Source organism: Stegodyphus dumicola, chromosome 5 (genome assembly GCF_044657685.1).
Source record: "Stegodyphus dumicola isolate Sdum_Otavi_A_Nest chromosome 5, ASM4465768v1".
Taxonomy (NCBI): domain Eukaryota; kingdom Metazoa; phylum Arthropoda; class Arachnida; order Araneae; family Eresidae; genus Stegodyphus; species Stegodyphus dumicola.
The window spans coordinates 93,320,140-93,334,527 of NC_140772.1; the positions used below are offsets into that span (position 1 = coordinate 93,320,140).

Below are 14,388 nucleotides of genomic sequence, written 5' to 3' on the forward strand. Positions count from 1 at the left end.
ACCTGTATAGCTTTTCCTTTAGCTCTATACATATAAGATAATGACGAACAATCGCAATATATGCGTGAATGTATTTTTTTACATATTATTATTATTTTATATTATTTGCTATAGAATATATTGGTGCAGTTCACAAAGGCCAGTTATCATATGCAAGGAATGGACGACTTCCGAAATACAAAAAGAAGAAAAGAAGCTACCTAGGAATTGAATATCAGAATCCAGACATCAAGTTTCATTACTATTGAAAAATGTATCCTGGGGGGCTGAAAAGTCCTTTTAAAATGGCTTGTTGAAATTATGCGAATAAAGATTTGTTAGTAAATTGAAACTTTCCTGCACAGAACGTAACCTTGCTAGGTACATAGATTTACAGGCAGATCTATCTGCGCAAAATGCTGAGTTTCAACATCTGTGAGTCCATGAAATCATGTTGACGAGGATGAAACTTAAATTTAATAAAAACTTTAAAAAATAATCAACTGAAATTGTTTTCTGTAAATTACGCGAAAAATAACTAAGCGATATTCCAGCTCTATCCATGTACTGTGCGACATGGCATGATCAGCGGTTTTAATAGCATTGCTGATTGTGGTCTGCAATATTTGACTCTTTAAAACGGCAAACAATGCCTTTAATCTACACCATCAGAAAGAAGTCCGAAGACGTTATGTCAGGCGAACGTGATAGTAATGGAATGGTTCCACTTGCCCCTATCCATCGTTTGGAGATCTCCTGATTCATCTGTTAGGGAATGTTCTGACGAGAAAAGTGCTAATACACAATGGCCAGTGCGTGCCATTGTGTATTAGCATGCCATCCTCCTGAAAAAATTATCTCTGGTTGACGATCCTTCACCATAATTAATCAATGTACCGAGGTAAACTTCAAATGTTATTACTCGTTTGTGAAAGAAAAATGCTCTTATAATCTTGTCATGCAGTATCCCCACACCGTTCACTTTGAGGCTGCCACGCTTCAACTTTTTTGTGACAGGAGTAGTTACGGATCCCTAATCCTCATATTATGTGTATATTAAGCAAAACAAACTGATAAGAAAAAACTGATAAACATACAATAGCATCATAAAATTTACAGCACTACCGCCTGAAGGGTGCCCACAATAACGCTTTAACGTTTTTGAGGGACTTGTGGAAACCCTATGTTTCTTGTACTTATTGAACAGAAAATAAGAATAAAACATAAATCAAATCAAACATTGTAGTAGCATTAAAGAATTTATATCAGAGAAAGATGCATTTAATCGAAAGGACCTGACTTCTGCAAGCAAAATTAAAGTTGGTAGGTTAAATTAAGTTTAACAGGAACTAATATAGGTGGCAACTTTCTTACAATAACCTCGTATGACGATAAATTACCGCAGAAAGGGGATAATAAAAAATTATCTATTCTTAGAACCACACTTCTCCGTGACAGGAATCTCTACGCTTATTTTCATTCAGCACAAAAAAATCTACTTGTACTGAATTATTAAACCTTAAATTACTAAAGCTGAAGGTTGGGGGGGGGCGAGGTGATTCATTTGTTAATAAAGCAAATCGTGTATTTATTAATTTGTTTAAATAATGTATACAAGCTCTATAAAGTAAATTATAATTAATTTATAATATTTATGATGTATTTATTCAGATTTATGCTTCGTAGCAAAAAATTATCAGATCATGAAGTGTAATGCATTTAATTTATTTCCTAGCACTTTAGCTTAACATATTTTCCGAAAATTGTCATTCTGAAAAGTATAAGATCTCTTATTTCTCTTTCAAGTATAATGTCCCTTATCTATTAACAAAGTAACCAATTTTAAATCTTATATCTCAATGATTTAAAGTTTTATTTCCTTTCATTTAGTAATAAGTCTAATTAACATATTAGAACTTATAACTTCGTTACATAAAAATGCATCTGATTTATGAAATTTCAACTAATGAATGGCGTCCGAGCTAATATTTAATGGACTCCAATTTTTCCCAACCAGGGTTATCACAAGCAACCTACTACCGTATAGTAAGGGAAATGAATGATATTTTAACCAGCTTTCGTGATATAATTGGAAGTACATCTGGCTTGCATTCAAGGGTTAGAGGGTCCAAATAGTGGCAAGAGTTTTACTGTGCTTTCATGTTTTCTACTCCGAAATACGTGTAGCCCACTATCTGCTAAGGGGTAAAATCGCTGAACACTGGTAAATCGCACCTGGGTTTGATACCAAGCGAACGGGCTGGCTGCATACACGCTTTCATAGTTTTTACCATGTGTAACGTGAATACGTTTTCTATTTCATATTTTGTAACATTTTGATTAAGAAACTTAACGATTTTAAAGCAAGCAGTTGCAACAGTGTATGGAATAAGACATTTTTATCTCCAGTATATTGGTAATATATATATTGGTATATTGGTTAAAGGTATGCTCGTTTTAAATATTTTGTGATTTTGAAGTTGAATTGGATTTTATGAGGCGTAATTGCGAAGAACATGATATTGAATTAATAAATTTAACACAAAGAACGTTAATAATAAAAAGTCAAAAGAAACGTTTGCATGCCTTTCTCGCTAAGGAAACTGAACATTAATATGATGAACTGAGAAATGACTGAAAATACTGAAAAAGGTATGCTAACACTTAACACCGCATTAAGCATTCTAAGTATATGCTGCTATTTTCTTTTAAAATTGTTGTAAATTTGCAGTTGAATTTTTTGTGGCGTAAGTGCAAAGAAAACTATGCTTAATAACATAGCTAAGAAGACAAAAAGAAAGGAGTTACAAGCAGCGAGCGCAACAGCAGACTGGTAGACTGCGAGCTCAGCGAGAGCGAAACAAACTTTAAGAAACACTTTTGGAGGGACTGTAAAAATCTGATTTTTTTCAGATTTTTCTTTTTTAATACTTTTTCTTTGACTTTATTAATAAATATTATGTTAATTATTATTATCTGAGATAAAGCATCTCGAACGCTTTCAATATCTTAGAGAAAATTTTAAATCACATGCCTAAAATATTATAGGAAGTTTTATCCGAAACATAGACTCGTATCTCACGTGCACGTTTGGATAAGTCACTAAACATGGGTTTCGTTGCGCACGGTTCCTATTTCAGATTCTGGCGAGGTATCTTATTTATCTTAGCACTCAAGTAGCTAACAATTATTAAGTTTACGCACTCATTACCTGGTGCCATAAATATGTTCTACAGAAGCAATGAGAAAATTAGACCATCCCTGTACTCCATCATGGGTCATGTCATTCTCGAAGTCCGAAATCAGTGTTTACGGTATACATCTTTTATACAATTTCTTTCTAGCAATTAAAAATTGAATAAATTAGTCTAAAATGTAGTAAAACTCTCTCATCTTTTCACATTCAATACCCATGCATTCTGTTAGCTCAAGATATCGCAAAAATGATGCTAACGTTAAGCAAATTTTGACTAATACTAATAACTTTAAGCAAATTTTGACTAATACTAATAACTTTAAGCAAATTTTGACTAATACTAATAACTTTAAGCAAATTTTTAAAATAAAAATTATGAAACCATCTTGAATCAAAGCTCTGCAGTTTGGCAGTCGTAGACTTTCATTTCATTTATTTACTCGTATTTTCTCCATTTATTTCGCACTGAAACTTCCGACACATTTGCTCCTTGAAATATTCCATTCCGAAATAAGTAGTTTTTTTTACGGTTGTCCAAAACGGAAATTAATCTTATTTCATAAAGTACGCCCCCAATTCTGTAGAGCACCCAGGGAAATTGGTCGATGGGTCTCCCACCCCTCTTCCCTACCATCAACTTCTCGAGAGAACTTTCGGCTCGGCGCATAATTAGAGTGCGCCCATGCCGCACAGACACTATTCATTCACAAACATCCATGCCTTCTCCGGGATACGCACCGGAGCCCTTCGGTACGGCAGTTAGCTTCGCTTACCACTATCCCGGTTGGACGGTGTTCAATAAAAGAGAGTAAGAATTACCAATAAAAGAATGACGGTTTGAAATATTTCGAGTACAAAAGTTCAAAAACTACTTTTTCTCCTTACCTGATTTGTAAGCTGACGATGTCATAGAACCAGATCTTGGCGGAGCTCGTTTTATAGTAGCAAAACTTCCTTCATCTGAGCGCTAGAAATAACAGCACTTTGTTTATATGAAGAAAAAATTTAAGGAAATACATTAGCTCATTTTATCAACTGAAAACAGGAATGGCAGCCAAATGCGCATCGAACATATTAATGCAATTTTATTTTTCTATTATTTACATGCAGCCATTCTTTAGACTAAAAAATGAAATGTACTTAAATTAAACAATTTGAAATAATAATCAACTGTACTTAAATTAAATATGGAATGAATTTTTACAAATTGCTTTAATTGTTTGAAATTTCGGTTTCCCTTCATAAGATTTCCAAACAGAAATTCAGCATTTGTTGAAATACTTTCAAATACTTATCACCGCCGATTAACTGAGGATGAGTAACTGATGTAAAATCAATTCCAGTACTCTAAAGAAACATTCATTAGGGTAACGTTTATATCTCTCCTTATCTCGAAAGGAAAAATGTTCCGCTTCTGTGTTTAAGATACTTTTGCTTGACATTGACTTCCATATCTATTTGCTTAATCTTTACTTAGGTTATTAATATTTGTAAACAAATTATTAGCGAAATCAACATGCTGGACGTAATGGTAGCTAGATAAAATGAAGAACTCGTGTACATGATCATTTTTATTTAAACTAAAATTTTCAAATACACTGATTGCTCTCTAGAAAGGCCACTTTCTGCTCCAGATGGTTTAGATATTCTGTGTGTATTCACGTCTTACAGTGGAAGAGTTTATCAGCAATGAACATTTATGATCTTTGAAGAGGAAGAGTTAATTTTATTTCTTGTTGCCATAAAATAAAGTCCTTTCAAGAGTGCATCAGAAATCAAATAATTAGATAATAATGCGAGTAAAAATATTTTAATATGACTATACAATTTTAAAAATCTACTTATGACTTCTTATTCCCACGGCCTATTACATTATACACATTTCTTGTTGCACTTCATTTAATTTTATTTCACAAATTATTCTCTCTTAATTAACCAATCTCTCAAAGCAAGATGCAAATGACATCAAAAATGGAAATTTTGAAATTAAATATCCCGATAAATTTTTATCGTAAGGAACTCCATACGTAACTTTTTATAGATGATTTTTCTTTTCATAACGAATATAAAACTTTTTAAAATAGTATATATGTACAAATCAGGAGACCGAATAAATTTTAGAATTCTTTATTTTTCCAAAACCAATGTAGTTTTTTAATTTGACATTGCCCAAACATAAATGTTTTTGTCATTTAAAATAATTCAGTAATCGTGAAGTATATGAATATGACGAAAAATTACGAAAACGAAGGCCAGGTAAGGTTTTTTAAGCCGGGTAAGAGAAGTGGGTACATAAATATACTTTTGGTACTGCCGATGACATTGAAAACGGGAGATGAGAAGTGAAATATTATGGAAGTCCAAATATGCAAAGTTTCAGCGTTCTACGGCTAATTATTTTTCAGTTATTCGAGAGACATAGGCACGTACGCACGTACAGACGTCACGAAAGAATCAATTTTGAATGCATTTTACAATCCGTTTTTGGAGAAATTAGTTCTTTTTTCTTCTCTTACATATAGAAGTAACGCAATAAATATAGTCAAAATGGATTCGGGAACGTCAAAATAGATATTCCCGTTGAAATATGATACCGGAAATTTTTCGCAATAATAACACTTTCTTTACTTTCTACAATGAAGTAAAAATAGTTTTGGTTTAGTTATTTGAATATAGCAGATCACAAAAGGGATATCCGCCTAAGCGAAGGGAAGCTTTTGTGAAGAGCTTGCTAAGAGCGACTGGTCTGTGTTTACGTTACACAAAAGCGAAACCATGAAATCTACAATGCAGCCAACCTGTTCACTTGCATTTGACCCCGAAGTGAGCTATCAGTATTTACCACTGATTATTCGTTCAGCTATTGGTGGAACGATATAGAGAGAAATCGATTAAATGTGCCTATATTGCGGCAAACTTTTCTTTTTGACTCTGTCCTTCTACAGAAAAGGTAACAAAACGTATTACTTGTGACTAGGAGAAGCATGTGGTATCCGTAGATGCTAATGCGAATTATCCGTTACTAATTAAAGGATTTAATTTGCGAAATGTTCTCTAATGACAAATGTTTAGTAATATAATTTTAAAGAGATGACATACAAAAGTATATTTGGAAAGATTCTTGTCAAACATCGGTGGATCTAGTGGATAGGGCTACTATTATAATATCTTTGTAAATATCGCTCAGATGTTCGGAGAGCAAATGTGACCAGGTGAATGAAAACAGTACATGACAAGCAATGCTATTCAAAGGAACACTTCATCTAATCCAAAAAATGAAAATTGAAATCTTGTACCTGGTTTTTCCCTACCATCAAACTCTTCAGATAATGCTCAACTAAAAAGCCTTTAAATAGCCTTTTACCTATTATCAAATAAATATATTTAAAAATAATGATTAAAATAAAAAGTCTGATGTTGGTAGCGCATGACTTCCTAGTATAGCCTATTAAATTTTAAACACTTATTGCTTTAAATTTATTTTCTCAAAATATTAATTTAATTAATCGGCGTTATAAGGCAGGTTTAAAATAACATAAAAAATTTCAAATTTTGATATTAAATAACCCGATCAATTTTTGTCGCGTGTGAGTCAAATTTCTTATATTTTTATTTTTACATGAGTATAAAACTTTCCAAAAAACATGTAAGAACCGGGAAACCGCATTACGTTATTTTTTAAGTTCCATTTCGTTATTTTTCCAAAATTACTGTATTCATTTCTGTCACTGGGGTATAGGACTGCGACCATCGATTGCGAAACTATAGGCCAAGTATGGACTTTTAAGACGAGAGCGGCTTTATAGGTGGCAGTTTTAAAGGTGTATATATATATACATATATATATATATATATATATATATATATATATATATATATATAAAATGTTGTATGAACTTAAATCCATTTAGTGCGAATACAAGTTATTATTACTTGCGCAATTGCTGCAAAGTTAGTTAATAATAATTTATTTCCTAAGCAGTATTAATTAATTGATTATATTATCTCCTAAGTTTAATTAAAGTAGAATTATTTTAAAAGTGTGCATCCATAGTGGTAAGTTATATTTTGAAAGATGTTTTGAAGTAATTTGAAAGCAAAATGTTAAAATGTTTTAACGGGGACTGGAGTTAAATCATCACGAAGAATAATAAATCAATTGTAAAAAGAAAAATTAAAACATGTAATTATTGTCATTGATCGGAAATTAGTTGACGTTTCAAGGGGAACAAACCAACTCCCGTTCCATGAACAATAATTGATAAAAATACGTAAATATGAAAGTGTTTCGTCTTTACTCGAGTTATAAATTAAAGCCAAACCGGCAATTCTAGTCAGGCCAAAAATTTTCGCGAATAGTTGCTAATCAAAGAACTTATTCTCATGAAGCATTTTAGTCAATTCAATTTGGAGTAAAAATCAATTACTGTAGAGAAATCCTGTAAAACTCGGGTAACCGTCCCCGACACTATCATCTTTATGTATTTGAGTACTATATTATTTGTAGAAATTAAACATTGGAAATTGTCATTATGAAATCGAATTCAAAGTAAATTTGAAATAAACATAGAAGATTATAAAAAAGATAAATAATGCAAACTTTGTAAAAACAAATCAAAGAAAACATAAAAATAATATAAATAAGATCAGTGAATGTACATGAAGATATAAAGGCCAGAAAGGTATTAAGTAACTTACATTCTTTCTAGTGGGAGAGTTGGCAAAGTGTTCTCTTCGTGTCTGACTCAGAAGTGTAGGGTGTCCGAAAATTCTTAGCGGCAGTAGGGGCTTTGAATAATATCAGTCGGTAAGACTTGGGTGAAGTAATTTATGGTAGTGGGTGGGACTTGGAATTCTTGAGGGATATATTTTGTGGAGTTCTTATCTGAGAGAGACCGTCTGTTAAGATTTTTTTGAAAGTACTAGTGAATGGAAATTAATTAATTTCTGACTAATTGTCGTGTCGCAATGATTAAGAATTTAAGAAAGGAAAAAGGCATTTTCGCTGTCCAAGAGCTAATAGACAGTCTAAAGGCAGGAAATAGGCCCATTTGTTTAGTAACAGTATAGTAACAGTATATGTCTGAAGACAATTAGCTTTTTACAATATATACAATTGAGTAATTACACTATATACAAATCTTTCAACTGCCATATAATTAGGAGCTGCTTTGAAAGTAAATATGCTGAGTATGGAACGCATAGAATAAAGGACGCCTTGTAAAACTGATATAAATTTGAGTCAGTTTTAAACAGCAGTCAGTTAAAAATCGTTGAACATGGGTGGTTTACTGTTAGCTTAAATACCATAGGTAAAGGGTGGCCGCATAAGTGCTTTCGTAGATTTCCCTATGTGTAACATTAATGCGAACCACTTTCTTTCAGAAAATCTTCCTTCCTTTTCAAACTTAACTCTACGTGCGTGTATGAGTGTGTGTTATCACCAGACTCTTAGAAATCTATCTTCAAATAAAAAAAAGTGCTGAAAATTTTTCTTCTGGATAAATGTGTTTTCGAAACATTGCAAGATAGCTTTTTTTATTATTTCGTCTCCTATTATGCCGAATTATTTAACTTTTTATGTATTCTCTCATGTCATATATGATTGATTCCTTTCGGATTCCTTATTTGACGAAACACCTGTGATTTCTTTTTCAAACGTGTTACTTTATTCAGCTTTCACAGGGAATCACTTCAACTGATAAGGAAAGAATTTCTTCTAGTACCTCGTGTATTATAATTGTTCTTTGAACTTTATTTCTCCGTTTTGAACGTTTACTGCAATATTTCTTCTTAAACTCTCAGATAGTTGTTTATTATTCTCCTGCACACAGTCCTGATCAATTTCACTTAATTAATTAGCCTTAATTACTTTAGTTTTAAATGCTTACCTATACAAACTTGGCATTCAGGCCCTATTGTGTGTACGTATGCCAAATCTAAACTGATGTCTCCCTAAATTTCAAACTAAGGTAATCAAGTTGACTGCATTTTTAAACAAATTTATTTGCATCTTTCAAAAACAGAAACATTTACAAAATAGTGACATCAGTTAGCATTTGAATGAATGTGCATAAGATTACATAAAAAAGCATAAATATTTTATTATAATCCAAGAAACACACCGAAACGTTTTGCAACACTGTGCGAATATTTCTTTGATCTAATACGGTTATAAAAAAAGAATTTTTTAAACGATTCGTTCACTATGGTGACTAAACATTTTATTTTTCGCTTCTTTATGCTTCGAAACACCTACAAGAATTTAGTAGTTAATTTTGTAACTTTAAAACTTTTTTTTCAGGTATCGAATCTATTTATTTATTTTTCAAATTAAAGTTATGTTCAAATAAGTCCAGATTGCAAATTCATTGCCAGATTGAGGGTTTTCAATAAAGCACTGAAATTATTAAAACCATGCTAAAGTCTACAATGTCTTCTCTCATTTTGAAGAATTTTATTAAAACAATTAACAGCTAAACGAATATAAATAGGAAATTGAAAATATTCAAACTGTAATAGTGTATGCAGCGTGGTTTTCGGGATTTTACAAAATTTTTAAATTTCTTTAGAATGTTAAATATTGGTGATCAAAAGCCTTGTGTTACACATTTTTCTTTTCGGATTATCTACGTAATATAAGATTCTATATGTTTTCTTTTAACGGTGTATACTTCTGAATGTATAACTTCATATATATCTATATATAATTATAGAAACACTTTCTGTTTTCTCTCTTTATATACAGGGGTTGGAAAAAAATATGGAAACACCTTTAAAAAAACATGTTTCTTTGCTTAATATGGTGTAGGAAACCCGTTGGCATCCAAAACAGCTTGCAGTCTTCTCGGAATGGATAAATACAGTTCCTGTATGTTTTCCAAGGGAATATTATACCATTCTTCCTGCAAAACGGTGGCAAGTTCAGATAACGATGTTGGCGGTGGATAACGAGAACGCACTTTCCGTTCCAATGTCACACAGGTTCGATAATATTCAGGTCTGGTGACTGTGGTGGCTAGGGGAGATGGGAGAACTCATCCTCGTGCTCAGAAAACCAGTCCTGGACAATGTGAGCTGTGTGAATATGGGTTTTGTCGTCTTGGAATATATATATTTGTCGTCTTGGAATATATATACACCATCACCATCGGGGAACAAAGTATGTACCATGGGATAAACTTGATAGGCCAAAATGTTCACATAAGTCTTGGCAGTCATGTGCCCTGACACAGTTATCATGGGGCTAGCAGAGAACCACGATATGGCTGCCCAAACCATAACAGAACCCCCGCCATGTTTCACTCTTGGCAACAAGCAGTCTGTATTATAGGCTTGAGATGGCGTTCTCCAGACGTAAACTCGGCCAGAAGTGGGAAACAATGTGAAAGAAGACTCGTCAGACCATATTACTCGCTTCCACTGCTCTATAGTCCAGGCTTTATGACTTAAACACCACCTTTTCCTGTTACGGGCATTAGCATCACTGATGAGTGGCTTCTCAATTGCAGCACAGCCAGCAATTCCCTGTTTATGAAGCTCCCTTCTAATTGTTTTGGTACTCACAGGGTTCGGTAACACAACATTCATTTCAGCAGTAACTTTTGCATCTGTGATCTTCTTATTTTTCGTCAGAATTGCCCTTAATGATCGTCTGTCACGATCACTCAGGACACACTTTCGTCCGCGCTGTGATTTAGCAGATGATGTTTTTCCGCTTTTCAAATATGCGGAATAAATCTTCGATACAGTACCTCTTGAAACACTAAACACTTCGGCTACCTTGCTTACGGAAGCACCTACCATACGTGCTCCAACAATTTGCCCACGTTCTAAGTCTTTTAACACTGACATAATGCAATGACAACCTCACATAACAGTACTCCGACAACAACTGAACTGTTTAGCACATTTACGAAGTTGTATAGGTCGCGTCAGTAGTCAAAAACGCCAGCGCCACCTACATATTTCATTAAAATCAATCTTTCTTTTCAAACATGCATTTCACAAGGTGTTTCGATATTTTTATCCATCCACTGTATACATACATATATATATATATATATATATATATGCAGAATGAAATATTCTATGTGTATATATGTAGTTATATATACATATTTGGAATGAAAAAGATCTAGTAATGTTGATGCCTTAGAACGTAGATCCATATTGAAGAGGAATTTTGGCAGCCGGGTAAGACTAAGTATTCCATTTTATTTCAACTGACATTTGTAGTCACAATTGGCATTCTAATCGTACTTGTTCAAGTACATTTATATTTTTAATACTACTGACGTAGGAAGAAAGACAGCATGCCAGCGTCTTTACAGCAAGAGACCTAGAAGCATAAGTGTGCAATCATCCAGTATGGCACCCTATTATGAGAAAGGTTTCAGGTTCCAAATTAGCTGCGATAAGTGATATGAAAGCCATGTGACATACAGTGATGTAGAAATAACGCAAGCCTATAAAAGTTATTACCATTTTTAGAACAGAGAAGGGGAATTCAGGTCTATTGCCAGATTATATTAGAATTTTGACAATTACATATTATATATATATATATATATATATATTACCTCGTTCAATTGATTTGTTTTTTTTTTATTTTACCTCGTTCAATTGATTTGTTTTTTTACTCTGTTAAAAACTACTTAATTCGTTTAGCATATAGCTTGCTTTTTATTAATTTCAAAATTGGTCTTTTTTCGTTTGTTCTTACAATTTAACTTTAAATTATATATATAGATATAAATGTAAGGTAAAAGTCATACATATGTGGGATATATAACATATTGACATTCATATATACATATGGCATTCAAAATTCATATAACATTCTTTTCGCTCCAGAAAATACGCAGAGTTTTTAGGTTATTTTGAAGCAGAGGTGCATGGAAAATAAGCAATGTCCTCGCAGCAACTCGAATCTGAAACGCTGGAATACGCGTCGAGTGTGCTGCCGTTACACTACGAACGCATGCAGAAAAAAAGAGAAAATACCTCATACCTTCCATTTAAAGGGCGACTGGAGATTAAGGGAACCAATCACCAAATCCCGGTGATGAAGAATCATCACCCACCACCTTTCTTCGTTCGGGTGTCACTGTAGAAACATTAGGTTATTTTATGTTAAAGAGCCACTGGGAATTCCAAAATCCTTGTAGTGAAGAATAATCATTCACCACTCTTTTAATTCGGGCGCCAATGCAGTGTCATTCTGTTATTTTGAAGCAGGACACATGAAAAATGAACAATGACCTCGCCAAGACTCGAACCTGGACCTCTCGAATACGCGCCGAGTGTGCTACCATTATACCACAAAGGCATGCAAAAGGGAGGGAGAAAATACCGCATGAATATTCGCACCAAATGTCATCTTGCAAACATGTATTTTGAATTAGAGTCTTTGTAATCAAATCAAAATAACCAGTCTTTGTCAATCAAAATTAATAAGACACTGAATTTTAATTCTAAAATATGGCTTTATTTATAGGTATAAATAAATGCAGGGTGTTCTGGGTGTTACTTCAAATTATACAACCAGGCATTCGTTAACCTGACAGACTTTACATAAGCAGATATTTAACTTTGAAAGCTGGATTTTGAAATTTAAATGTTCAAGACGATTCAATGACGATTTAATATAAAATAATCCTTGCCTCATCGATTCTGAAAATGAATAAAATAGCATATATAAAAGTGAATTCACAGAAGATTTTACAAATAATGAATCTAGAGAAAGGAAACCGAAGTCTAAGTCATATATTACGGAATTTTAAGGGAGAAAAGGGGTGAAATTCTGGCGAAATATAAGACGATAGAAACGAAACAAAATATAGCTGGCAATGTGTCCAAAATAAAATTTTAAAGGTTAAAAATTTACAGCACTAAGAGGGGAAAGGGCTCCAAAAGGTGCCAGAAAAATCTACCTTAAAAATTGTGATAATGACTTGCATTCTCATTACCCAAGGCACACGCCACGAAACTGTTTCTTCAATCAATCAATTCACCCGATCCGACCCCAGTTAGCACTTGCAGTACTACTTGCAAGAACCTGCTTCTGAACGCTTTCGGTAGTCTTGCATTTCTGAAGCTTATAATTCGAGTTATTTCAATGATTGCAACTGGTGTAAAACGCATTATTGCCTTTATCACTATTTATTTCACATCATCTATGCTATACATTCAATCTGCAGTCAACGCATTTATAATCACGTTCAGTATGTACTGCGTGTATCGATCTAAAATAATTACAGTATGAAACATCTTTACACAGTAAAATGTTTTTCAGAATTTCTTGCATTCCAACTTAATTTTTCACGTTAATTTTTTTTTTTTTTTCAGTTTTGTTTAACTTTTTCTTATGTTATGTTGACTATGTTGACAGCCAAATATTCCCTCATTATCTCTTCATTAATTATTTTGTAGTTTTATTGCAAGCCCCGATCGGGTTGTTTAAGAACTTCTAGTTTTTAAGGCAGTCTAACAACTGCCTTAACGACAAGCAGTTCTTAGATAGCTTAAATATTTTAGAATTTGCAAAGTTACCAAAGGTTAGGAAACACTGCGCTAAAGACATTTTTAACGTTAAGATGAGTAAAACATTTTCCTTAATGAGAATGAATTCTCCAAGACTTCAAAATACACAATGTATCGCTTATTTTGTTTTATAATTTCTTAGTCCTTTTACACAATTATGAATTTTTATGCTTATGCTTCTGAAATTTAAAAAATAGAAATTTCCAGTATGTTTGAGAGAAAGGAAATTAAAAAAAAAAAAGAAATAAGCAGGGGCCTTATTTCCCTATTTCCATCTGCGGAATAAATCTATATGTGAATCATGCATATTATATTTCCTTACAGTTTAAAAATGTTTGCAATAATTTCAAGTGTGTAAGCCACAATGAAATACATTTGTCGTAAAATTACATTATAAATAATGTAGTCATAAAAATTTAATCTTAAACACAAAAAAGCATACAAACTAAACCTATAACATTCTTACATATTTACATACTGAGTATGTAGAGTTATTTACGTTTTCAATTCCGAGGTGAATTAGCGCAGTTTCAGAAAAGAAGTTCAGTATGCAATGGCATTTAATCATTCTGAATTCACTAATGAATGAAAAATAATAATAAACATGTAAGATTTAAATTTTTGTGAACTTGTAGAGACATTAAGCTAATTGAAAGCAGAGGAGATGA

General features: G+C 32.8%; 1 protein-coding gene across 5 annotated transcripts in view; it reads right to left on the bottom strand.

The window, feature by feature from the left end:
- The window catches only part of LOC118188464 (cell adhesion molecule Dscam1-like), a 572,681-nt gene that overhangs the window by 23,229 nt on the left and 535,064 nt on the right, over positions 1-14,388 (bottom strand). For all 5 annotated transcript variants that reach the window (XR_015041171.1, XR_015041170.1, XR_015041169.1 and 2 more), the window contains one exon: positions 4,061-4,142. Coding sequence is in view for 2 of the 5 variants with exons in the window: in XM_085816872.1 (XP_085672998.1) it covers positions 4,061-4,142 (82 nt within the window). In the remaining 3 variants the exon portion in view is untranslated. The remainder of the gene's footprint in view (positions 1-4,060; positions 4,143-14,388) is intronic.